Source organism: Corylus avellana, chromosome ca10, assembly GCF_901000735.1.
Source record: "Corylus avellana chromosome ca10, CavTom2PMs-1.0".
In the NCBI taxonomy this organism is placed as follows: domain Eukaryota; kingdom Viridiplantae; phylum Streptophyta; class Magnoliopsida; order Fagales; family Betulaceae; genus Corylus; species Corylus avellana.
The window spans coordinates 21364810-21390590 of record NC_081550.1 but is presented as its reverse complement, the minus strand read 5'-3'; the positions used below and the strand labels follow the sequence as shown (position 1 = coordinate 21390590).

General features: G+C 36.6%; 3 protein-coding genes across 7 annotated transcripts; 2 read left to right on the top strand and 1 right to left on the bottom strand.

Annotated features, from left to right (window-relative positions):
* The first annotated feature begins 5216 nt into the window (after positions 1–5216).
* LOC132164792 (uncharacterized) lies at positions 5217–11782 on the top strand. Of its 3 annotated transcripts, none has more exons than XM_059575353.1 (4): positions 5217–5800; positions 6089–7169; positions 8729–9021; positions 11624–11782. In XM_059575353.1, the coding sequence occupies exons 1-4, from the start codon at positions 5370–5372 to the stop codon at positions 11709–11711; spliced, it is 1893 nt and encodes a 630-aa protein (XP_059431336.1). In that variant the 5' UTR covers positions 5217–5369; the 3' UTR covers positions 11712–11782. The 3 variants fall into 3 exon arrangements, with proteins under 3 accessions (XP_059431336.1, XP_059431338.1, XP_059431337.1); XM_059575355.1 differs by lacking the exon at positions 11624–11782 and adding an exon at positions 10677–11023; XM_059575354.1 differs by lacking the exon at positions 11624–11782 and adding an exon at positions 10674–11023.
* Positions 11783–13285: 1503 nt separating this feature from the next.
* Positions 13286–20350, top strand: LOC132164791 (ubiquitin-activating enzyme E1 1). 3 transcript variants are annotated; one of them, XM_059575351.1, is made up of 7 exons: positions 13286–13598; positions 13819–14234; positions 15089–15306; positions 16986–17780; positions 18013–18881; positions 19000–19432; positions 19522–20350. In XM_059575351.1, the coding sequence occupies exons 2-7, from the start codon at positions 13832–13834 to the stop codon at positions 20116–20118; spliced, it is 3315 nt and encodes a 1104-aa protein (XP_059431334.1). In that variant the 5' UTR covers positions 13286–13598; positions 13819–13831; the 3' UTR covers positions 20119–20350. The 3 variants fall into 3 exon arrangements, with proteins under 3 accessions (XP_059431334.1, XP_059431335.1, XP_059431333.1); XM_059575352.1 differs by having other exon boundaries at positions 13816–14234; XM_059575350.1 differs by lacking the exon at positions 13286–13598 and having other exon boundaries at positions 13630–14234.
* A 724-nt stretch (positions 20351–21074) lies between these two features.
* Positions 21075–25391, bottom strand: LOC132163350 (LRR repeats and ubiquitin-like domain-containing protein At2g30105). Its single transcript, XM_059573602.1, has 9 exons — positions 25047–25391; positions 24635–24790; positions 23834–23944; positions 23644–23744; positions 22798–22935; positions 22338–22386; positions 22066–22131; positions 21521–21640; positions 21075–21434 (listed from the first exon to the last, which is right to left on the bottom strand). The coding sequence occupies exons 1-9, from the start codon at positions 25335–25337 to the stop codon at positions 21324–21326; spliced, it is 1143 nt and encodes a 380-aa protein (XP_059429585.1). The 5' UTR covers positions 25338–25391; the 3' UTR covers positions 21075–21323.
* Positions 25392–25781: the final 390 nt, after the last annotated feature.

The following is a 25781-nucleotide window of genomic DNA, read 5'->3' as shown; positions in this document are numbered from 1 at the left end:
GTGACACTTGTAATTATTGAAAACCCACTTAGTACTTCGGTCCAAATACATCAGCACTCGTAAAATAGTGACACATATCCCTAATGCTACATATTAAAACCAAATCAGCAAACCAAATGACCTAGACTAGTACCTATGCTTTTGGTGTCATGTATGCTTAAAAAAAAAAAAAAAAAATGTGGAAAGCCACCCCATTTTGGCCATATGGCATTCTGCCACCCCTATTTTAACTAGGAGCCACCCTCAATGGCCTATAGGGGTGGTTCGACCACCCCCGTTTGGCTTGATAGTGGCTTCAGCCACCTCAGACCAACTGATTTAGATGTGGCCAAACCATCATCAAGGCCAAATAAAAAATAATATATATATATATATAGGGTTGGCCTTTGAGGTGGTTCAGCCAGTCTAGGGTAGCAGAAGCTACCCCCATTTTGCAAGTTGAGGGTGGTCAAACCACCCCATACACCATGGGGTGATTCGGTCACTCACTGGCTGGTCATAGCCACCTCCTACCTTAAATGAGGATGGCCAGACACCCCAATTCTCTAGATTTTTTTTTTTTTAGTTTTTTAACATAAGTTACCATTTATTATTATTATTTTTGTTAGCATACATGGCACCAAAAATATAGGTATCATGCCATGTCATCTGATTTGCTTATTTGGCTTTAATATGTGGCATTAAGGGCATGCGTCACTATTTTATAAGTGCTAATGTGGAGATCCATTAAATATTTGGATGTAACCTACACGGAAGTACCAAGTAAGGTTTTTCAATAATTACATGAATCACTTGCAACACTTTTTGAAACAGAAGGTTTATTTGATTTTAGCTCTAACTACGTATACTAAAATTGTATTTAACCTTTTTCAATATGTGTATTGTGGCTGTTTTGTGTTATAAATTATTTATTAAATGTTTTTATTTTGAAAGAAAATTCTCAAACTTTCTGCGTTTTTGTAATTAAACTATTAAGCTTTAAAACTTTTTGCAATATAACCTATTCGTTAGAATCTTTAGTTAAATCTTACCAAATGACACCAAAATACCCAAAATCCCCTTTAAAAAAATTAAAAAATTAACAAAAAAAAACACACACACACAAATTTTGTTGTTGGGTTGACCCACGACCAAGCCGTGGGTTTCATGTTTTTTTATTTGAAATGTTAATTACTTAAAAATTAAATAATTTGTTAATAGAGGGGTATAAAATAACATTTCACCTATATTATGTTTGATTTATCTCCAAATTCTAACGATAAGGGGTGGCATTGTAAACTTTTAAGTTCAATATATTAAATTGTGAGTTTTTAAAGTTTAAGGGATGATCACAAAAGCGCTGAAAGTTTAGGGGGTTAAGTGAAACTTAATCCTGTTTTGAACGAAGAAAAAAAAAAAACAAACATACTTACCCCTTAAAGTTAACCAAAAAAAAAAGAAGGAAAAATACACTCTACCCTCCACAATTATTCACTCATTTGCATTTTTAACCAAAATGTTTAAAAAGTGACACTTTATCCCCCAAAGTACTTGACATTGACACTTGACCCTCTTGAAGTCCACTTTACCTTCTGAATTGACACTTTACCGCCCTCAAAGTACCTGACATTGACACTTGACCCCCTTGAAGCAAGTACACTTTACCCTTTGAGTTGACACTTTACCTCATCAAAGTAGCTAAGTTTTGGGGGGCAAATTGTCAATCCAAAATGCTTCATGGGAGTAAAGTGTACTTCATAAGAGTCAAGTGTCAATGTCGGATACTTTAGGGGTAAAGTGTCATTTTTTAAACATTGTGGTTAAAAATGCAAATGAATGAATAGTTTAAGAAGTAAAATATATATATTTTTTTAAAAGAAAAAAAGATAACTAACATGCAAATTGCACGTGATGTTCTTATAAATTGGGAAAACATAACACAAGTTTTTTGAAACAGTAATATTACATGGTACACAAACATTTTACAAAGTTGATGTGGCAATGTTTATTAATCATTGCATTTATTTTTACTTTTTTAACAAATGACCGATCTAAAGACAACTAGACCTTATTATATTAGTATCATGAAATGAGCGTGGTAGGGCCCCAAATGCTTAGCTTCCTCCTTGAGGGGAGGTACGTAAGTGAGTGGGGACTTATTTGGGCACTTGGGCCTGCACCCTATTTTAATTTATTAATGCAACAAATAATTTCAGGAGACATCATTATTTTTGGTTAGTTATCTAAATAGTTTCAAAAAATTATTGTTATCGACTTATTGTTGTGTTGATGTGACACATCTCAATAATAAGTTATTTTAAATTAGAATAATTTTATATATTATATTATTATTTTTACTATTATCTTATCATGTTCATGTGATATTGTCAATTTATTATTATTATTATTATTGACAATGGTTGATTCTAAGGGTGCATTGGTGGTGCCATATCCACTTAGCGAGATAGTGATGTAGTATATAACATTACCCTTTAAATTATGGATAAAATTCGTAAACTTCTATACATATTTATAGAAGTTTAATTGCTAAAATTGATTACAATTAGGTTAAAGGATTCATTGAGCATCTAATAATTTATCTTTAATTGCTAAAATCATTCACCTAAATGAAGCATATAGTAGTTTTTAATGGATTATAACTTATCATTGTGCTTGATTTTGTATTGTCTAATGTCTATACATTTCATGGACTAGCTGTCTTCCTTTCTTTTTTCTATAAATCCAAATTTATGTAAAAGATTTGAAAAATATATAAAGTATATGATCAAAAGTAACATGGCTATATATGCCAGATGGGGTTATTGGACCATGTATGAAAGTTGCAACACAGGATTGGGCCTGTGGGTGATGCATTATGCAAATTTGGAGGTAACCTTGGGATGGTGTTGAATCTCATGTTGATGGTGAAAGGCTTAGTAGGGACACATACATCATGGACACCAAAAGCTAGCCCTTACTGTGCTTTTATGGAGGAATCCTTTTCATTGTTTTGGGGAGAAAAGTGAGCGGTTGAGGCAGGACCAGAGTTTTTTTATCAACCCAAACAACCACTACAATTATGATGCAATCAACTGCACAAGGACCACACAGCAATTTTTGTTAGTTTTTTTTTTTTTTTTAAAAAGAATTTAATTTAAATGGTAATTTGAAAGAAATATATAAACTTCAAAAAAAAAAAAAAAAGTCTTAAGGCAAAAAAAGAGGTGTGATGGGGATTGTAGACTGTCATACAAGAGGAAGAAGGTGGCTAATGCCGTTAATTAATGACATGATAAATTACCGTCAAGGGTGGTGGTTTAATGACTCAAATTTTTTTCCAAAGTGATTAGGTATGTACTAGGCGTGGGTTCGAAACTCCGCAATAAAGAATTCTCACATATGCCTGATTAATATTTGCCACATTTATTCTCATTGATGCCTTTATGGAGTTGAGTCAAGTTATGTCTCAGTCGGACTTGAGAGAGTGCCCGCCGTCTGATGTTTTCACTGTTTAGGCTCCTTCTGTGCGGCTCCCAATAGGTAGGTGCTACTATGGTCACGCTCAAATAAAATAGCCATAATTAGTCTCCCTAGCATACAATTTTTCAATTAGAAAAACAAAATAAAAAAATAATAGGATGATAAATTAATAGAGAGACTTATTTGAACCCAAGTTATAATTTAAGGATTTAATTATCAAAATTAAAAATCTAAAAAGGTAAATATTAAATTTGGTTTTATCATTTATATTATGTACTTCATGGAAAAAAAAATCAATCCAGTTTATATCATATAAATCTAACAAGAAAATACAAGAAAATAAGATATTTACAGTAAAAATAATTCATACAGAATCCGGCTAAATCCGCACGAGGTCCCGCTTTGTAATCGAATGACGACAATCCGTTAAGTTTGAAGAGATGGTGTTCTGATGAGAACGAGATTTTCAATCAGCGGACCCACTCATAAGAAACCAACCGCATATAAGTCCCAAATATATCCTTCCCCCAATCAACGGCCCTGATTTCCCCCGTCAAGAGTCAAGGCCGATTGGTTTTTTCCAAATTGGAGTCACATGGCAGACCGCGAACTAACATCTGGACCCACGTCCATGTACCCGGGCCCATGTCCCACACCCTCTTGGGCCTCTTCGTACTCTGTAGAGTGGAGACATGGATAGCTCTTTTGTGAACATTTTCTACTTTCGTCGTCTCCTTGTAAGTAGATTTATTTTATGATAAATAATTGATCTTAATATTTTATTAATAATTTTCTTGTATTCTCTTTTAAATTTAATAAATTAATAATCATTAGATTTGTGAGGTTCACTTATGTGAAGTTTATAAGTTTACAAATTTAATAATTAATTTATTAAATAATATTGAAAAATATGAAAAAAAATTAATACAAATCATTTTTCTTATTTTATTATATTGATTCGGTCATAATCAATATAAAGAAGCGTAATGCAATATTTTTTTTTTAAGTAAGGAAAAGTAATAGTCATCATGAATTAGCTTTTGTTTTTATTTTTTAAATTCAATAATTACTAGACCCCGTCGTATCATTATAATAATAAGATAAAAGTTAATGATATATAAGACTGCCCAATAAGAATTAATAGAGAATTTAAGAGACTGAATTAAAATAATTTATTTCAACAAATTTAGAGAAAAACTTTTGTGGGAAGAAAAATTATATGATAGTTCATATTTTATAAAATGAGTGTAATGTAATAGTCAACATTTTAGTGCCCAATATAATGAATATTACGTGAATTATCACATCAGTTTAAAAATATAATAAGTACACTTATAATCCTTAACATGAAGTACATAAAATTATAGGAGCGTGACAAGAGGCCCATCAAGAGCTTCTCACAGAGTCATAGTCTTTCTCAACTGCACGAGCGAAAGAAATTATTAAGATTTTCAACGACGAGAAATTTTGATATTTAGTGATTCATATCATGAGTGTCACGTCGACTGTCATGCAAATTTGACAAATTTGTAAAAATTGCGTAGTAAAAACTGTAATTACCCTAAGAAATCAATAATGGAGTCAATATTCACATCACCAAATTCGAAGTGTTACTCTCCTTTAAACGTTGTGAAATTAACAGATAATCCAGGCGGTGAAGTATCAAATGATAAAAACCCGGGCCAGTGGACCCCACTGCTGGGGGTATTTAGTATTTACATGCTACCCTCTCGCTAGCTCACCTTCCTAAACAAACAAACTACTACCACCACCCTTCCCTCTCGGTCTTTCACATTTTCCTGTCAGAAGAAAAAACATTATGGTGAAGACTAAGAAATCTGAGTGTCGCTTGAGGTGAGCTCTTCGGCCGTGTGAGCGCGACATTTGGTTTGCGTTTGAGGAAGCGAGCAATGGCTGCGGCGCTGGAGTGTTGGTCGAGCCGAGCCAGTACGGACGAGGACATGGTGGAGCAGGTGCTGATGAGGACGCAGGACAGATCGGAGGGCTCGCCTCCGGGGGGCTCTGTCGGGGCTGCAGCAGCCGGGACCGGAGCGAAGGAGTCTTCGGCGATGCAGAAGCGCCTACAGAGGCTGAGCCGGAACGTGTCCGAGGCGCTCGCCTCGCTGAAGAACTCGCTGAATCTCGACTCGGCACGTGACCTTCCACCTCCCTCCTCGTCCTCGTCCTCGTCGTCTTCGTCGCTAAAGATCGAGTCTCAGTCCACTAGAAAGGTCGTGTGGGGCAGCGTCGTAAGAAACCTCACTCAGCTCTACCCCGGTAGCCAGCTCCCGGAGAAGCTCGTCTCCAACATTCGCAGGCATTACGATTCGTTGCCGCTCAGGTTTGGAGTAGTTGCTGAAGCTTGAACTCTGTTTGGTTGCTGAGAAAGTATAGGAAAATGAAAGACAAACAAAGAATGAAAAACTGTCCTGAACTAAACGGAGTATATAATCTTGATCTTGTTAAGTTAAGTGGAGAAATGGGTTTTGTTTCTTTTCGTGTCATTGAAATCGAAACTCTCAGGAGCCAAACAGAGCATTTAGGTTACAGAGAATTGATTCTAAATAGTTTTCTCACATTTTCTTATTTATTTATTAAGTACGATTTTGGTTAAACTGACTCTTAACAGTTATGCTCAAGCGGGATTTGATATGAAAGAAGTGTTCCTTCATATCAAGTTGATAGAGGAGGCATCAGGGGATGACCACCCTGCGATGTTGATTCAAGAAGTGTCAGATGATGAAGTTCAAGGGTCTGTATTCAAGCTCACATTTGCATGTAACTCTTCGATTTCGTGGCCGGCAATGTCGGGGGCACTGGATAGCGCCTCCATTTGCTGCAAGAAGATTCAGATCTTTGAGAAAAAGGGGTTCACTCTTGGGGTTGTTCTCCTTCTGGTTCAAGCTGGGCAAGAGAAATCGGTCAAAACCCGGATTGAAAATGCTCTTAAATCGGCTATAAAGAAGCCGAAAACCAGTGCAGTGAAGCTCCCTTTTGGGTTTTGTGGGTGTCAGGAAGAGAGCACCAAAGGGATAGACTTCGGAGAGATTGAAGAAGAACCGGGTGACCAAAGTTATAGAAATGGGGTTGAGAATTTGAGCACTAAGATTCAGCTTCAGTTGCCATTACCCACATCGTCTTTTGTAGTATCGGTTGATGAATGGCAGACGATTCAGTCAGGTGGGGATGAGATTGGGAAATGGCTGTTGAACTCGGATAATCTTGAGTTTATTGATCAGACTGGACCCAATTCATTTAAGGGAGTTTACAAGGGCAAAAGGGTTGGAATTGAGAAGCTCAAGGGCTGTGACAAGGGGAATTCTTACGAGTTTGAGCTCAGAAAGGATCTGTTGGAGCTCATGACTTGTGGGCATAGAAACATTCTGCAATTCTATGGTGTTTGTGTCGATGACACTCATGGGTTGTGTGTCGTGACAAAGTTGATGGAAGGTGGATCAGTTCATGACTTATTGCTAAAGAGCAAGAAGCTTCAGAGTAAGGAAATTATAAGAATTTCTGTTGATATCGCGGAGGGGATTAAGTTCATGAATGATCATGGTGTTGCATACAGAGATCTCAACACGCAGAGGATTTTATTGGATCGGCATGGAAATGCTTGCTTGGGGGACATGGGTATAGTTGCTGCTTGTAATAGTGTTGGTGAGGCCATGGAGTATGAAACTGATGGTTATCGGTGGCTAGCCCCAGAGGTTTGTTCCCTATGACATTGGCTTCAATTTACCAAAAATCATTCATAGCAATATAAATGTGTATGTAAAATTGATACATTTTCTTTTTCAAAGCAATAGCATAACTAGTTGGAGCATTTCAGGTGACCTGTAATGATATTCTTCCACTCAGTATCGCTAAGCATTTAAAATAACTTAGTCTAGAACTCGACTGAGCCATTAAATGCATGGGTGGGGTTTGTGTTTCCAAATGCTGAATGCTGTGGAAATAAAATGCCATCATTGCTTTCCTAAGTATGCATTTGAAACCACGTTTCACTATACTCCTTAGGATTTCAAGAAACTTAATTGTCTGATTTTTGTATTATAATTTGCTATGATGGAATTACTTTAAATCCCTCCAAGTGGCATCCAATAGTCCAAATGCATGTTAGGAAACCTTGATCACACATTGATTGTTTTCCTGTGATTTTCTGCTTGCTATTTTTAACAGTGTGGTTTGCAAGTTGGTGATGGATTTTTGGTAAATAACTTTTACACTGGATTTGAATTAAAACTATATGTTAAACTATTACAGTAAAATATTTATGCTATCTTCTCTAGTTGCCAACGTAAATATGTAATGCAACTTTACCTAAATAAACTTTTTGGGAATTTTGTAAAAAAAAATGTTTTTTCTTTGATGAATGAATGTAAATTTTACTGCGTAAGAAAAGATTACTTAGATCCATTGTATGTGACTTGGATTCTAAGGACCACTCTACACTTTTTTAAAAGAGACTTTATGTCACTTGTCTCAACATCATAGTTGACGCATGCTTAACATGTCTTCATAATTGTATTTGCTTTATACTTCAATATTGTGTTTAACTTTATCTAAGCACTCCTGTATATTCCCTAAACAAATTAGCTTGATCCCAAAGTGCGACTTTCATGACATTTCTTTCAACTAGTGGAGCCCACATAATGGAGCTTTTTAGGTTATGGCATGATTTTAGTCCGAATGTTAGTAGTCGTTTTCTTAAAAAAAGCAACAAAAAACAAAAGCCAAAGAAGAATAATAATAGATTACAATTTGTAAGCACCTTTTCCTAACTTTGTTAGCTACATAATATTGTGTTGTTGATGTCATTGGAAGCAATTTAAGGACTGATAATTTCTGATAAGTGCCAAATATTTACAGCTGGCTTAGTCCTTTATTTTGGAAGAAAGATAAGGTACAGGTGTAGATTGAAACTTTAACTTAATTATCCCTTTCTGGACAGTACCTGCATTAACATCTTTTGACGCGTCCTGTTTATTTCGAACTACAACATTTGTAAGAGTTACGGAACACTTAAAAAAAAAAAAAAAAGGCTTCCTGTTTATTTCGAACTACAACATTTGCAGGAGTTATGGAACACTTAAAAAAAAAAAAAAAAAAATTGTTAAGTTCTTTGAGTTCATTTCAACTCACCTATATTTGATTGTTTATGAAAGTTTGCCTCTTCTTTTCCTTTAGTATATTCCAATTCATCGAGTATTGCAAAGCTGAAAATGGTACTTTTTTCTTTCTTTTTCTTTTTCCGGGTTGAGAACAGATAATAGCTGGTGACCCGGAGAGTGTTTCTGAGACATGGATGAGTAATGCATACAGTTTTGGGATGGTAATTTGGGAGATGGTGACTGGTGAGGCAGCTTATGCTGCGTTTTCACCTGTGCAAGCAGCGGTTGGGATTGCTGCTTGTGGCCTTAGACCAGATATCCCTAAGGACTGCCCACAAATTCTAAAAGTTTTGATGACAAAGTGCTGGAACAATATCCCTTCAAAGCGCCCTCAATTCTCTGATATTATATCGATATTGCTGCGGCCAAACAACAACAACAACAACAGGTAAACACCCTTTTAAGTTTGTGTGGGACCTGATCTGTCGATACTAATTTATGTAAAATGGGCCCTGGTTTAGGAGTTGCCATGCATTAGTATAAATCCGCAAAGCTTATATAGCAGAAATGAAGATATAATTTCCTTTCTTTTGCCATTGCAAATCTATATCTTTATCATATTCTCTTTCTTAAAAAAATGGTGTCAATATTGTTTTCTTTAAAATGCTTTTGTGATCACATAATTCATGATGGTGATGAGTGGTGGTGGGAACATTAAAACATGTTCTCCATTCGTGTTCTTATGATTGACTAGGTATTCTCCGTTTTCTTGTGAAAAAGAGTAGGATCATTTGATCTAAAGTGTCATATGTGTGTCCTTACGAGCCTACAGGTTTTGATTATTACAAGGCACTTTATATATAAAGTTATCTTTTTGTTCGTGTAGTGGCTCTCTAAGGGCCCCAAGAGGGGTCACCCTTGTTTTCGTGTCTCATGAATCATGGGAGGCGGAAAACTATCAAGCACCCCCTCCCTCCATTCACTCTATGAGGTTCAACTTCTACGGACCAGTTCCTGAAGAATTACTGATTGTTGTGCAAAATAAACAAAATTGACATATCCAAATAAAGAAAAAGAACACACAAGAATATAAGATTTACGCAGTTTGAATTATGCTTACATCCACAGGTGATGAGAGTTCCTTTGACTAACTTGTGAAAAATAAGGGTTACAAGCTCTCACTCTCCTTTCTTAGCCGAATGACAGCTCCTGAAGTGAATTACACGCTTATTGAAACCCCAACTCAAATTTACAATTCAAATATAGAGAAAAGTGTGAAATTATAAAAAGATAACCCTCTTGTTAGATATACAACAAAGAATATAGCAACCAAATCCACTGATTGAATTCAAGGCACATCAGTATGTTGATGACTTGGGTTTCTGGAGTGGTTTGAACTTTAGAACTCGTTTGAGGCAGTAGGGGTGATTTTCATGATTTGTTTTTTATATTTTTGTATACTTGGGTTCCACCACTATGAACTTTCTGTTGAGATTGACTTATAAAAAAAAGGTTCTTCTATCAACCGGAGGAAAAAATAAGAAAGGGAATTAGGTTTCCAGTCATTTTCAGCTCTTTCACAATCCAAATAAAACAATAGCTTCAGTTTTTCTTCCCTTTTCCTCAGTCAGATAAATAGTGGACTACATAATAATTGGTAACCGTCCCCTTTCCGAATTTCTTCCATTGCTAAATCAAAGATCTCTCATTTAGAGGGGAAGAGATGCCACTTAGCTTCTAAGGTTAGTGTTGCAGCAGTTTCAGGTTTCATTGCTTATCAATTATAGATTCATTCATTCTAGACCCGGCCGGGGTGGTATCTTAGTATAATTTTCGAAGCACAAATATTAGTTTAATAAACTGATTTATAGGAATTTCTTCCGACCCATATTTGAGGAAAACTTTGTCATCTCAAAAACGATTATATATTATGGAAATATGGATGACTATATATTAAATGAAGGAATGATAGATTATCCATCTATTTTTGGTCTGAAATGTCTAATTTGTTCATTGCTTCTAATCTTTGTAATGGATTAGATATACCTAGGAATGAATTTGGGTCTGGGTCGTTCACATGGTCTTCTCTTTTTTGGCCAGAAGAAAGGAATCACATGAGCAGTTTATATCTGGTCAAGCATGAAGGCTGCACATGCATGAATAAGAAAAAAAAAAAGAAAAAGAAAAAAAAAAAAGAAAACAGCGATCCACATGCGTGGCATGTGCATGTGACTGTTCAAGTTCCAAGTCAAGGAAAAACACCGAAAGGCCTGCTTTTAGCAAAGCAACAACTCTATAATCTAATTAAAGTAATAATTAAGTTTATTGTTTAAGGTTTATGATTATAGGTCCTCTTTTCGTTTAGTTCATATGCCTATATGGTTCTGTAAATATACCATATATGCTACAATAAGAATTGAGAAAAGAAACCTCTGGCATCTAATAAATTAATAAACCTACCCAATCTCTCTCTCTCTCTCTCTCTCTCTCCCTGCTTGTGTGTGGTGTCCAAAACAATGATTTTTATCAGCTGTAGCAAAGAAATGTAAGAAACTTCATAGAAGTCCAAATGCGAAGAAATCCTTTAGCGTATGGATAAAGAAAGGATCTAATTGATAGATATACGACTATGTTTGTTAATGTGTTTTGAGGTTTCTTTGTATTCGGTTTAAAAAAATGTTGTAATATGACATAAAAGTGAAAACTGTTTTTGTGGTAAGAAGAAAAAATATCATGCTAGGAGATGATTTACAGAGACCATAAAAGGCTCTTTATTATTTTTTTTTGTTCTTTGAGTGTGTTTGACTCTGTAATTTTGCAGGTCAAATGTACGTGTTTAAATAAAATTGCAAAAAATATTTATTTAGGAGTGCATTCGAAAAAAAATGGCAGCTTAAAAAATGAAAAAAAAAAAATCACATTTTTAAACCCTAGACAACATGTGCTTTTTTAAGAACAAATGATTTTAAAAATTACACTTTTGTTAATTGTATTTTGAAAACACTATTTTTTATTTATTTTTTTCATTTGTACATTTTGGAATCAACAAGCCAAATGAACACTTTGGATGGTACCCGAAAGCCCATGAACCGGCAGTGGGAAAAGCAAGAGCAGTATCGCTGGACAATATGGGCCTAAGCTCCGTACAGCCCACTGGACAGTTAAGCAAGCAGCTGGGAGTGTAGTTGGCCCATTGGGCATCCCTCCTATGTTTTTTATGAGTACAGAGGCAATTTAAAGAAAGAGGCAATTGTATTTTAAGTTATTATTTGTCCTAAACATTTAAGGGAATAGAAATAAGTAAATTTAATTATTTAATTAATATTTTAATATTTTTTTTATATGTAAAGCTCAACATTTATAATATTTAATTAAATAAGAGGTAAATTGTAGAGTCAAGGATCGTACTCATAATCTGTCTCTAGTACCATGTTATATCACCACTTGTGCTAAAAATTTAAGTTCATAAGAACAGATAAATCAATTCTTTAATACTCCTTTTTTTTAATCTATATTTGAATCCTAGATTTTATTTTACCTCTTTCGGGACTAAATCACACATCCAACTAATGTTTATGTATCATAGAGTGCGGTTTTGCCCTACAATTTCGTAAGCCAAAAGCATGTTTTAAAACAAATCACATAAAGTGTCTCGTTTGAAAGTATATTAAAAAATATATATATGGTTTGAAAAAATATATATATATATATATAATTTGGTCACGAAAAATCTAAACACAAGGTCCAAGCCTACAGTGCGTCGGAGACACCAAGAAGTGGATGGCACAGTTAGTCACATACTGCTTCATGTTTTTAATCGATAAAGTGCGATCCTATCAACAATAATTGAGAACTTTAGGTCTTTGACTACCCAATTTTCAAAAAAAAAAATAAAGAAGAAAAAAAGAAAAACACTTCTGTTTTCCAATTGTAGCTCATGGTCCACACCCACCAAATTCTTCAAGTTGGTGATTATGATGATGATAATAAGAATATATGAAATTAGTGTGCCCAAATTAATCATTATATTTTTAATGCAGTTCCTAAACATGACCACTTACACACACACAAATATCCTCTCTTAACAATTTTCAGACTAATTTAAATCATAGCCAATCTTTCTTGAATTATTGTTCCTAAAAATTAAGAAGAGATTTCTTCATATACCGTAAGACTAAAAAGGATTAACTATATTCCATTAGTTAAAATAAATTATGCCATGACCTACTCTTTCTTTCTTCTAGATTTTTTTGTGGCCATGGCCACTTACTCTCACGGTATTGGTAAATGATTAGTGGAAGGATAAAGCAACGGATCAAAATTTCTTTTTATTAGGTTATCTAAGATTCTAAATGATATAAAAATTTGAACCCTTGAAGGGAAAGGGCTACAAGATTTTCTTGTCTCGAGCGAATTAGAATCTTTAATAATTTGAACAATTTATATAAGATTTTATCTGTTTGAATAAATAATCTGACGGTCCAAATTTTATATAATTTAGCAATTTAAACTAACCAATAATTTACTGAAAATTGCAATAACCATCTGAACAGCTTAATAACAGAATACCTGAATCCAAAGCAAAACGTTTGGCCGATCAAATGAACTTCCGTGAGACCCAAGACAGATTAATGAATCTCGTCAGGAATGACCGCGACAAAACGACGGCGTTTTCAGACGACTAGCTGACTTATACTCTCTACGCGCTTCCTCTTTCTCTCTCTCACTCTCTGCGGCAGAAAGAGAGAAAGAAATGGTACCTTCCTCAACAAACAGCACCTGTCTCACAGACCCCCAAAACCCTAGAAACCCCTTCTGAAAGCAATGGAAATCCATAAATGCCCCTCACCCCTTCTATATGAACCACCACCTCACAGATCACGCATAATTTCTCTCCACTAAGCATAAACCCAGCCCATCAAGGCAAAACAAGAACTAAAAAAAACCCCCAAAATAACCCACAAAAGTCATTTCTCTCTCTTTTTCTCTCTTAGATTCCATTCTTCTACATCGCAGTTCTAATCGGTACGTTTCTTTTGCTTATTTAAGTCTTAATCTCGTTTGCTTCGTGTGATAACCTTGGAATCATGTTGAGATTAGGGTTATTAGGGCTTGTTGTTTCGATTCTGGCTCCGATCGTTGTTGGATTTGTGCTTGGAAACTTTTGTAATGGTTATTTCCGGTTCTTGATTGCTTTTCTGGTTGTGATAATCTCGGTAATGGCGTTTTGTCGCGTGTTCAGCAGCTTACTGCACTATATGCTTCCAAGAAAGCGAGCTAGCGAAGGAGTTCTGGTTGTAGAAGAAGACACTGAAAACAACAACAACAACACCAACAGCAACAAGAAGAGCGAGAGTTCATCGGCTTTGAAGAAGATTCGGATCGCCGAAGCCGCAGATTCGACGGGGAAGATCAGCAGCGACGTCGTTTGCGGCGAGAACAACATTAGCAACAAGAACAACAACTACAGTAGCGGTAGCGTAGCTAGAGAAGAAGAAAAGCAAGAGGCTCCGATCATGGCTTTGGGCGACGCGAATTCGACGGACATCGATGAAGATCTCCATAGCCGGCAGCTCGCGGTGTACGGCCGTGAGACGATGCGGCGGCTTTTCGCATCGAACGTCCTCGTCTCCGGGTTACAGGGTCTTGGCGCTGAGATTGGTATATTTGTCAATGTTTTTAAGCTTCTGTTACTTAAATATTGATTACGTTTTCTTTAATAATCTCTGGTTGATATTGATCTTATTGTACGACAATTTGCTTTGCTTTAACAGTTCTGTTTCTAATATAGATAACGATTAGTATTTATGATTTTCTGCTGTGGTAGATATTGGTTGTGATTTCATTGTATGTTGATAGATTAGGATGTTTTCGTTTGGAGCTTTTTGAATTCGCATTTTTTAAGTTCTAATTGATATTGATTTAGAATTCTTAATACGATGATTTGGTTTTCATGTCTGATGGATGTTCGTTAGTCTTTATCATGAAATCATTTGGTTATAAGATAGGTTAGGGTATTTACTTTAGAGTTTTTCATACACATTTATGTTATCATTTGGTGATTTTTTCCTGCTTCTTGGTTCTTGAAGGTTGTTTTGCTTCTTCTTCTTCTTCTTCTTCTTCTTCTTCTTCTTCATCTTCTTTTTTATTTTTAATAAAAAAAAACTATTTACAACAATGCTTTGGTGCTTGGTAGGCATTGTTGTTTTTCCTGTTCTTTCTCATTCACTGAGAGAACCAAATGAATGAAAATGATACAAGAGAGAACCTTTTGGTGATCTGAACGCTCTGGATCTATGATTTTTAAGTTGGGAAAGTCTAGTGGCTGTCTCTATCTTCTATCTTTTGGTCTCTAATTTTGTTTTTAAGAAGTTCATAAATAATTTTACCTCTCATCCTTCGCATTTCCATATAAATGTGACTTGATTCTCATTCTTGCTGGTGTTGTAATTCCAAGTTCATTCTATAATCCTTAACCTTGCTGGTGTTTTTAATGTTATTTTTGCTTGCTGCAGCAAAGAATCTCATTCTTGCTGGTGTCAAGTCTGTGACCTTGCATGATGAAGGAACTGTGGAGTTGTGGGATTTGTCTAGTAATTTCATTTTCTCTGAGAATGATGTTGGCAAGAACAGAGCACTTGCTTCCGTTCAGAAGTTGCAAGATCTCAACAATGCTGTGGTTGTTCGTACCTTAACAACAAAATTGACAAAAGAACAGCTTTCTGATTTCCAGGTACTTTCATTTCTTTGCATTTTTTGTTGATCTATAAACTGCGTGCTTTGGGGGGGGGGGGGGTTGACTTCTTTAAATCTACTTCCCTTATTTGATATCATCTTGATGGTAGAGAAGCCGGATTTAATTTTATATGTCAGTTTGATTGAAGGTTCCTGTGTTTCTATGTCTCTCTCTCTCTTTTTTTTTTTTTTTTTTTTCTTTTCTGAAACTATATGTATTGCTGAACCTCTTTAGTCATATTCTGTTCAAGCCTAGGGTTTAAACCATAAATATTAATTATGGTGACCTGTAATCCATATGGTTACCTTAATTGCTTCCAGTGGATTTTATTTAACATACATTTCTTATAACATTTTATGTTATATGGACTACTTTCAAGGTACACTTCGTGTAGGACTCCTCATAGGATCAATACTTTGCAAAACCTACTGTTGTATTATATGACCTACGCTTGGTCATCATACTTTCCAAGTATCAAGATAATTGGAGATTACAAAATATATCATCTAAAAAATGTTCAATATCTTGGTTTTTTAATGTATTTTAAAATTTTAAAAAATATACTAAAAAAATGATTTTTGGGTTCATAATAAAGGACATTGAATTAACGTAATAAATGGGAGGGATGGGAGTTTGGATACAAATGATTGAACTAAGTTTCTATGGAGGTTATTCTCTTTCTCCATCTTCAATAGTTAATTTGTTAGAATCTTTTGGTATCTTGTTGGTTAAATTTGTGTTGTCGGATTTCAATTAGATTTTTAATTTGCTGCTCTATGGTTAGGCTTTGAGTGTAATTTGCGACTCCATCTCAGTAGTTGTTATGGTTTACTTCTTGGTTCATCATATATCATAAGTTGTTTAAATGAGACACTTGAATAAGAATGTGGACAAAATATCCTAATCATTACATAGTTGTTCTATTTTAAGTTCTACTTAGTTTTCTTTTATTGCATATAAACTAGCAACTAAGTTGCCCATTTAATATATGTTTACTATAGAGCTATAGGTTACAGTTTCTAATTCAGTAATTTAGCTGACACTGTGAATAGTGTAAATGCTAAAACTATGATTGTTGATATAATGAACTTCCATTGAAAAATTTGTCAAGTGTGCGTTAAAAGTTTGGTCTAGTGTCTACTTATCAAAAAAAGTTTGGTCTAGTGTCATAGTGGCCTTATTTCATCTCATCATTCAATATAATGACAATTTAGCCCATTCCCATTAGCCTTGATTGCTTCACAAATTTATAGAGATCATACTACTCATGTAGAGTTAGCGACACCCTTAATGTTGCAACTAGAGACTCTTGCTTCATCAGAACTAGCAGATTGCCAGAATATGGTTTATTTGCCTTCAACTATTCCCAATTTTATTGCAACACCCAACTATCCCCCTGAAAAATAAATGAAGAAAGAGAAATTGTCTGTTTAAAGCATGAAGTGCTAGCCATGTATTTGCAGTAAAATCTGGCAAGTGATATTTTAGGGTTATGGCAATTCAGTCAGCACAATTCAAATCTTGCTTCTTTTGTTCTTTATCTAAAATGGTCCATAAGCTAATCATGTATTATATGCAATGTTTTGTTTGCTCTTGCTCTCTTCCAACATCCTGGTGTATGTTTGTACCTTGCTTACTGGACTGTACATGCACATGTTAATTCTCTGGTGGTGCAGGCTGTTGTGTTTACTGATATCAATTTTGAGGAAGCCATTGAGTTCAACGATTACTGTCATAATCATCAGCCTTCTATTGCATTCATCAAAACTGAAGTCAGAGGCCTTTTTGGTTCTGTGTTTTGTGACTTTGGACCTGAGTTCACTGTTGTTGACGTTGATGGAGAGGAACCCCACTCGGGTATTATTGCATCAATCAGCAATGACAATCCTGCCATAGTATCATGTGTTGATGATGAAAGGCTTGAGTTTCAGGACGGGGATCTTGTTGTGTTCTCTGAAGTTCACGGAATGACAGAATTGAATGATGGGAAACCAAGGAAGATTAAAAATGCAAGGGCTTACTCATTCACTCTTGAGGAGGATACCACAAATTATGGAGCCTATATGAAGGGTGGTATTGTCACACAGGTGAAACAGCCCAAGGTATTGAACTTTAAGCCATTGAAGGAAGCATTATCCGATCCTGGTGATTTTCTTCTCAGTGATTTCTCCAAGTTTGATCGCCCTCCTCTCCTGCACCTCGCATTCCAAGCACTGGATAAGTTTGTCTCTGAGTTGGGACGTTTCCCTGTTGCTGGTTCGGAAGAGGATGCTCAGAAGCTTATATCTGTTGCCAGTAACATTAATGAGAGCTTGGGAGATGGGAGACTGGAAGACATTAATCCAAAACTTCTGAGGCACTTTGCTTCTGGTGCGAAGGCTGTACTGAATCCCATGGCTGCAATGTTTGGTGGTATTGTGGGACAAGAGGTTGTGAAAGCATGTTCTGGGAAGTTCCATCCACTTTTTCAGGTTAGTACATGGTCTTCTCCTTTATCATGTTGTGGAGAGTTGGAATATTCACTGCTTTTGACTTTCAAATGGTTATGGCCTTTCTATAAGGCCTTGACCTAGGGTGCTGATGTTATATTCTTGTTTTTTAAGTCGCAATTAGATCTTGGCCACTTTTTGAGAAGTGAGAGGTAGTTGACATCTTATACTGATTGCTTCACATAACCTAATGTTATTTTACATGTTTCTACAGTTCTTCTACTTTGACTCAGTGGAGTCACTTCCAACAGAGCCACTGGATTCCAGTGATTTAAGACCCTTAAATGGTCGTTATGACGCACAGATTTCTGTCTTCGGATCTAAGCTTCAGAAGAAACTGGAGGACGCTATAGTGTTTATTGTTGGATCGGGTGCTCTAGGGTGTGAGTTCTTAAAGAATGTGGCCTTGATGGGAGTTTCATGTGGTGATCAGGGGAAGCTAACAATTACTGACGATGATGTAATTGAGAAGAGTAACCTCAGTAGGCAGTTCCTCTTCCGTGATTGGAACATTGGTCAGGCCAAATCCACTGTTGCTGCTTCTGCTGCTTCATCAATAAACCCTCGTCTGAACATTGAGGCTTTGCAGAATCGAGTTGGCCCTGAAACTGAGAATGTATTTGATGATACCTTCTGGGAGAATTTGAGTGTTGTGATTAATGCTCTAGACAATGTGAATGCCCGATTGTACGTTGACCAGAGATGCTTATACTTCCAGAAGCCGCTTCTTGAGTCAGGAACTCTCGGTGCCAAATGCAACACTCAGATGGTCATTCCTCACCTCACAGAAAACTATGGTGCCTCAAGAGACCCACCTGAGAAACAAGCGCCTATGTGCACCGTACACTCATTTCCTCACAACATTGACCACTGCTTGACATGGGCTCGATCTGAGTTTGAGGGTTTGCTTGAGAAAACACCAGCAGAAGTGAATGCGTATTTGTCCAACCCAAGTGAATATAGTACTGCAATGATAAATGCTGGTGATGCTCAGGCCAGGGATAACTTGGAGCGTGTACTGGAGTGTCTTGACAAAGAACGATGCGAGACATTCCAAGACTGCATTACCTGGGCTCGTTTAAGGTACTTTCCTTGTTGATAATTCTTTCAGTAGCTTTCCTTTTTCTCCTGTTAAAATTATGATACACAAGTCCTTTTCTCTTTTTGTTCATTTGCTGATACCATCTTTTAATTTACTCAGGTTTGAAGATTATTTTTCCAACCGTGTCAAGCAGTTGATTTATACTTTCCCCGAGGATGCTGCAACTAGTACTGGGGCTCCATTCTGGTCAGCCCCTAAGCGATTCCCTCGTCCACTGCAGTTGTCATTTGCTGATCCCAGTTACCTCCATTTTATTATGGCAGCATCCATCCTACGCGCAGAGACATATGGTATCCCAATTCCTGACTGGGTCAAGAATGCTAAGAAGTTGGCTGAAGCAGTTGATAGGGTGATTGTCCCAGAATTTGAGCCCAAGAAAGATGTGAGAATTGTAACAGATGAGAAGGCTACCAGTATGTCTACCAGTTCTATAGATGATTCAGATGTCATTGCTGAACTAATCAAGAAGTTAGAGCAGTGCCGGAAGAACCTGCTGCCCGGGTTCCGGATGAAACCAATTCAATTTGAGAAGGTACGGCTGAATCAAATTTAAAATATTTCTTCTTAGTAGTTTTGAATCAAATTTCTGATTTTCATAAACTTTGTCGAATGAATGTGCAGGATGATGATACGAACTTCCATATGGACATGATAGCCGGCTTTGCCAACATGAGGGCACGAAATTACAGCATTCCTGAAGTCGACAAGCTGAAAGCCAAGTTTATTGCTGGAAGGATCATTCCTGCAATTGCAACATCCACCGCAATGGCCACGGGTCTTGTCTGCCTGGAGCTGTACAAGGTTTTGGATGGAGCGCACAAAGTGGAAGCCTATCGTAACACGTTTGCGAACCTTGCGCTGCCTTTGTTCTCCATGGCCGAGCCAGTACCGCCCAAGATCATCAAGCATCAGAACATGAGTTGGACTGTTTGGGACAGGTGGATCCTGAAAGGCAATCCTACTCTGAGGGAACTTCTCCAGTGGCTCAAGGAGAAAGGGCTGAATGCCTACAGCATTTCATGCGGTAGTTGCCTGCTCTACAATAGCATGTTCCCTCGGCACAAAGACCGAATGGATAAGAAAATGGTGGATCTTGCCAGGGAAGTGGCCAAAGTAGAACTGCCGGCATACCGTCGCCACTTGGATGTCGTGGTGGCATGCGAAGATGACGAGGACAACGATATTGACATCCCTCAAGTATCCATTTACTACCGTTAGGTTCTGCAATCCGCGCAGCAAATTGGATTGTGATTTTAGGAAGGATGAGCACTCTATGAAAACAACTCTATTTTTACAGCTCTCCATGACTCTTTACTGCTCATTTGACAATGAGTAAACTAAATGGGTATCTTTCACAGAAGTTCACATTTCATAATATAAATTTCTGAGTAATGTGTATCATCAGATAATTCTCCATCTAGATGCTTGCATTATTCTAGCTTATGCTTCATGGATGTGTTTTCACTAATTTGCTTTTATTATCATTAAGTATCATCAGTATCATTATTTTATCTGCTACCACTTTAGCTCCGTAATTCGGTGCGGCAATGTTACCATATCAACTTCCTGATTTGTGTTTAGCAGAGCAAATTCTTCAATTGTATTTTAGAGGGAAACTCTTGTCCTTCATTTTTGTTAACCCAATCACCCTTGTTCCATCTCACACAGTGGGACCAACGACTCGTAGTACGTTTTCAATGGTTTTTACCCTACCGTCTTTTTCCTCGGCAGTTTTAAAGTTTATTGTTTGGAAAAATAGAGATTTCAAAATGTATTTAATGAAAAATGTGATTTTTAAAAATCGCTTAAAATAAAATTTGTAGAGAAGTGCACTTTTCAAATTGCTCTCTGAAAATTTAGATATTTTAATGTTTTCAAACTGCCATTTTTTCAAAGGCACTACTTATATTCAATATAGTGAAATTAGCAAAGCTTCTGCACACCGTCAAATCCTGTGTGTTTCGTTCTTTTTCTTTTTCTTGGAAGTGCCAAAAGTCCACGGTCTCGTCCGAGTAGAACCCAAAATGGTGTTTGCAACCTCAATTTAACCCTCCACGTTTCCCTTCTACACCTTCTCTCTCTACCGCATTCTTCCTTTCCTACCATGTCAATGAGTTTGCCATAATCTTCAAGATGTTGGAACGGGTGGGCTAGAAAAGAAGTCCATGCACAACTGAATATAAAATCTACCCTCTCATTTCTAATTTGGAGAACCATGAACTTCCATTGAGAACTTTCACCTCCATTACAAGGTTGCTATACCAAGAAATGGAGTTGCGTATAGCTTCGAATCACTTTTGCCTTCACTGGAATCTTCAAGTGGATGCTAGCTTGAAGATTATCCTATAACAAATCTAGAGTCTAATACCCCAATCTTTAGTACACTAAAATGAAATGACTATTTTATTCAAAAAAATGGACCATCAGTTTTTATCAGCACCTTCATCAAACTCAGCAGAGCCCACAACTCGGAAATCGAGCTGCTTCTGATGCTTTAAGAGGCGGCGTTGGTCGAAGCTTTCCCACCCTTCAAACTGTCAGAAGAATGTTGTTGTTATTAAGCATTCCAATAAAAGTGGGATAAGTTGGACTACTTGGCAAATGGGTCAAGCATATGCACCTGACGAAGGAGATCCATTGTGACTTGTGTGTTGTGGAGATCCAGTGTTGAGAGCTGAAGGCACATCTTGAATAGCGTAGAAGGAACTGATTTTAGCCCGTTGTTACCGAGATACAAAGCCTGCACATGAATTGGCACATCGGCATAAATCAGGATCAGTGGGTAATGCACAAGGGGTTGCCTTCTATGGCATGCGACTGAAAGCACATTCTTTGAAGGTGGTGCTCAAGAAGTTGCCCAACTTCCTCCTCCCCAGAGGGAGTCTGCACTACCCTCATGTGTATATGTTTTGAATTCCATCTCTTCTAAAACGAAGGAATTCAAAGTTAGAAAACTGAGAGTATATAAATAAGCAGATCCCCTTGTTTTATCAAAGGCAATTGTGAAGAAGACAATCCCTCCCAAACTACCTGTTGCTTTATTGCTAAATATTTAATGATTATGAGCTAAATTTTACATATAAAACCAGCTCTCACACTGCAAAAAGTGCTAAAATAGAACAGAATAAATGGAGAACGAGAATCAATAACTCTCAAAGTACAGACCTTCAAATCATGCAAATTACCAAAAGTCTCTGGCAACTCCGATAGAAGATTTGATGAAAGATCAACCTTTACCATGAAAAACCAAGAAAACTACATTAAAAAAAGATGTATAGTATATACATATTGGGAAAAAAAAAATCATGCTTTAGTCTGGCAGTCTGGCTTGCAATGCTTGGGATCATCTTGTCTACACTTCAGAGGAATTTAATCCCCAAGGAAGACAAGGAGGGGTAGGAAGAGGGGTGATAAAGACAAAGATGCCGAAGTCATACCTCAATAAGAGAAATACAGTTCCCTATGCATGTAGGAATGGTGCTTATCCTGATCCAGAGAGAAACACAAGAACAATCAAACAGAAGTCATTGGTTATCAAGCATGAAAATACTCTTCCAAAACTTATTTCCTCAAGACATCATCCTTGTGTTAGAGACAAGAATATTTACGTTTCCCAGAAGGACATTATTTAATTGTTTCCGGCATCTTTATAGGAATCAAAAATTGTGCACTTAAAACAAAAGATGGATCTGAACTATTTTTGTCCTTCTACTGCAAAATGCAAATAGGGAACTCTTAAAATTACTAATACCAGATAACGGCTAAATGATGCAGGGAATAAAAAAGAGAACAGAAATAGGAATAGGGCAATAAACCAGTTCTGTCATCCTCTAATGCCCATTAGGAAAAACATGTCCCTGCCCTAAAACAATTGGTTACATGTTTTCTACACATTACCTGTTGTTATTGACTTTCATGACCTCAAGGTGTGTCAATAGACCTATTTCAATTGGGAGGCTAGTCAACTTGTTGTTTGCGACATGAAGTTGCTTCAGTGAAGTCAGAGCACCCAGCGCAGAAGGTAAAGTTGTTAAACTGCATTAATCATACAATTAATCCTTTCAAAAAAAAAATTCTACAATTAATGATAATTAAAAACGTAGCATTGGGATTACCAACATAGATATTACAAATCTCACAGTCAACTCAAAATTCTTAAATCCAACACTAATTGGGATCGGCTGCACAGATATTACAAACTGAACCAGGTAACAGGGTATAACCCACTCATGTAACTTTCGAGGAATAGATTCTGATGATTACAGGCAGTATCACATAACCAAAACAACTAGTTTTACAGAGATCAACCAATGATTAGGCAAGGGGCTTTGCCTGGCCCTAGTCAGGCTTGATAGACATGAACTTCAAGAAATGCGATAAAGAGAACCTATCTACGACATGTATATGATTTTAAAATGTAAAAAAATTAAGAAAATTAAGCAAATATGTATGCCTCTTCTTCTTCTTCTTTTTCAACTCTCTTTCTCTCTCTCTCTCTCTCTCTCTCTCAACAAGTGACACATAATAGTGCAAGACAACAAGTGACACATAATAGTGCAAGACATGGGACACCTTTTCCTACTTTCCAGACATGCTTCAAGCAATATACTGACATACTTACAATTCTATTCATATATAGTCATATCTTGGCATTACCTAAGTAGGTAAAGCAAAAACACACATGACATTTGTAGTTTATACATTAACGGGAATAAGGTGTCATAGAGTACAGAAATTACTCACTGGTTTTGGTTCACAGATAGAACCGTTAGATACTTTAGAGATGTTAGTGCTTCCCAATTAATTGTTTCGTCCATTATAGCATTTGCATTCAGGAACAATTTCTACAAAATTTTGAGAATAAAGGAAATAAGTTATAATATTCAAAGCAGATAAGTTAAATTGTAAAAAATGAAAAAGGAGTTTTGTTTACCTGAATGGAACTCAAACGGCCAACTTGGGCAGGAACATCTCGAACAGAGTTGTTGCTCAAATCAAGGACTCTTGCAGAAGGTCCACAAGCCCACACTTCATCAGGTATGGCCTTTCAAATTTTAAAATACAAGAATAAAATGAGTAAAAGTTAGACACACAAGAATTTACAATAAGTTTGAGGGATTTAAAAAATGAATTTTCATTTTTGCGAATAATAATTTGATAGCAGAAAACCCTAGACTGAATATGAAACATGATCTAAAGCAAGCCGAGCTTAAAAGAATTTTGGTCAAGTCCCTCTTCAATTGGGCGGGGGCTTTTAATATTTCCCATTTTTGCAAATTTTGGTAAGCAGTTTTAAAGGCGGGGGAAGGTGACTGGAAAACTTAAGGAAATAAAATACCATTTTAAAAACTCAAAGAAATAAATTGAAATTGCGTGAAAACTGCTATGATGAAATTTTCTTTGTTTTTTTTTTTCAAAAAAAAAAGAAAAAAACAATCATAATGCATTTATGAGTAATGTTATATACTCAATTCCTATTCCACTCTCATCTCATCAAGCTCATATGTCAGTGCTCATTGGCCATTGAATCAGCCTTTATTAAAAAATGAAAAAAAAAAATACAAGAGCTGATGAGCCAAGTGGGAAGAAAGTTGAGTATTTAGAATTACACCACATCTATATATACCGATTGATTCGAAGGATATTTGGCAACATGAAACAAGGGAAATAAGAGCCAAGTAGCCAACCAAGATATCACAACATGTCAACGTAAAAAATATGAGGCTTCTTGTACCTTCAAATTGCATTCGGACAACGCCACAACTCCGGTCACCTTCCACCGTTCCAACCTGTTCTTATCAACGCGAACTTGCGTCTTCTCGTTCACCATTCTATTAGCATTGTCAACTCGCCTCGGTACACTCTGAGCCTCTTTTAGAATTGGACCATCCTAGTTCAAACAAACCCTAACATTAATTAACTAATTGAAAATTTTGAACCCTTCTAATCCCCAATTGCTTGACACACACAACATTTCCAGCTTCAAGGCTCAATTTAATCTCCATTAACCCATTACTTTAAAGCTTGATGAACATCTATCATGCAAAAAATTATCACTTTATACTACGATCACTTTCTTTTCCCTCGTTCTTTTCTCGAGAACCAAACAGAAAATAAACAAAAAAGGTTGCCAATTTGAGTTTTACCCCTTGGTGCAACCCCTGGGAGGCCATGAGCATGACCTTGGCCCCGCCGGTCACCGCCGACGCCCTCAACGTCGTCGCATCGACCAAAAGCTTCCCTTTGGAAATGAGCTTCTGTCCACGTGGCAGGACGTTGGTGAGGGGTTGGAGGAGGGACTTGAGATCGCCGATCGTCGCGTCCGGCGAGATAGTGACCGGGATTGACCTCCCGCTGAATTTGACAGTGATGGTGATTCCGGTGATCTCCGATTGGGGATCACTACGCTCACCAGTGGTAGCACCGGCCGCCTCCATTTTTATTCTATCGCGACTTTGCCCTGTGGGTCTCCTTGGCACGTACAAGACTGGTTTTTCTCGTTTTTAAAGATATATAATTATTTTCATAATTTATATTTTATTTTATCCCCTTGCTCTTTCTTAATTATAATACTTTTTCAAACCAATATTTTTTTTATTTTATATTTATGTAATATTAGAACACTATGTTCACTTGTTGAATGACATGCGAGAGAGCGGGTTAAATAATTAATTAAATTATTAATTTCACTCTTTCTTAGTCAATAGATATGCCCTTAAACATGACCATACATAACATAAAAATCACATTTGGAAATAATGGATAATTAGCTATAGCCGTCGTTTCTAGGATCGATCGATACCTCATCTATACAAGTACTTACGTAATGTAGTGTTTGTCACACATTTAACATAGTGTTCGAACTCACGTGCCTTAACAGA

Coding starts and splice junctions, on each gene's coding strand:
- LOC132163350 (XM_059573602.1), bottom strand. CDS start 25,337: ATGGAGGCGGCCGGTGCTACCACTGGTGAGCGTAGTGATCCCCAATCG. Junction 24,791..25,046: donor CCCAGGGGTTGCACCAAGGG/GTAAAACTCAAA, acceptor TGTTTGAACTAG/GATGGTCCAATTCTAAAAGA. Junction 23,945..24,634: donor TGTCCGAATGCAATTTGAAG/GTACAAGAAGCC, acceptor AAAATTTGAAAG/GCCATACCTGATGAAGTGTG.
- LOC132164792 (XM_059575353.1), top strand. CDS start 5,370: ATGGCTGCGGCGCTGGAGTGTTGGTCGAGCCGAGCCAGTACGGACGAG. Junction 5,801..6,088: donor TACGATTCGTTGCCGCTCAG/GTTTGGAGTAGT, acceptor GACTCTTAACAG/TTATGCTCAAGCGGGATTTG. Junction 7,170..8,728: donor ATCGGTGGCTAGCCCCAGAG/GTTTGTTCCCTA, acceptor GGTTGAGAACAG/ATAATAGCTGGTGACCCGGA.
- LOC132164791 (XM_059575350.1), top strand. CDS start 13,661: ATGTTGAGATTAGGGTTATTAGGGCTTGTTGTTTCGATTCTGGCTCCG. Junction 17,781..18,012: donor AGTTCCATCCACTTTTTCAG/GTTAGTACATGG, acceptor ATGTTTCTACAG/TTCTTCTACTTTGACTCAGT. Junction 18,882..18,999: donor ATTACCTGGGCTCGTTTAAG/GTACTTTCCTTG, acceptor TAATTTACTCAG/GTTTGAAGATTATTTTTCCA.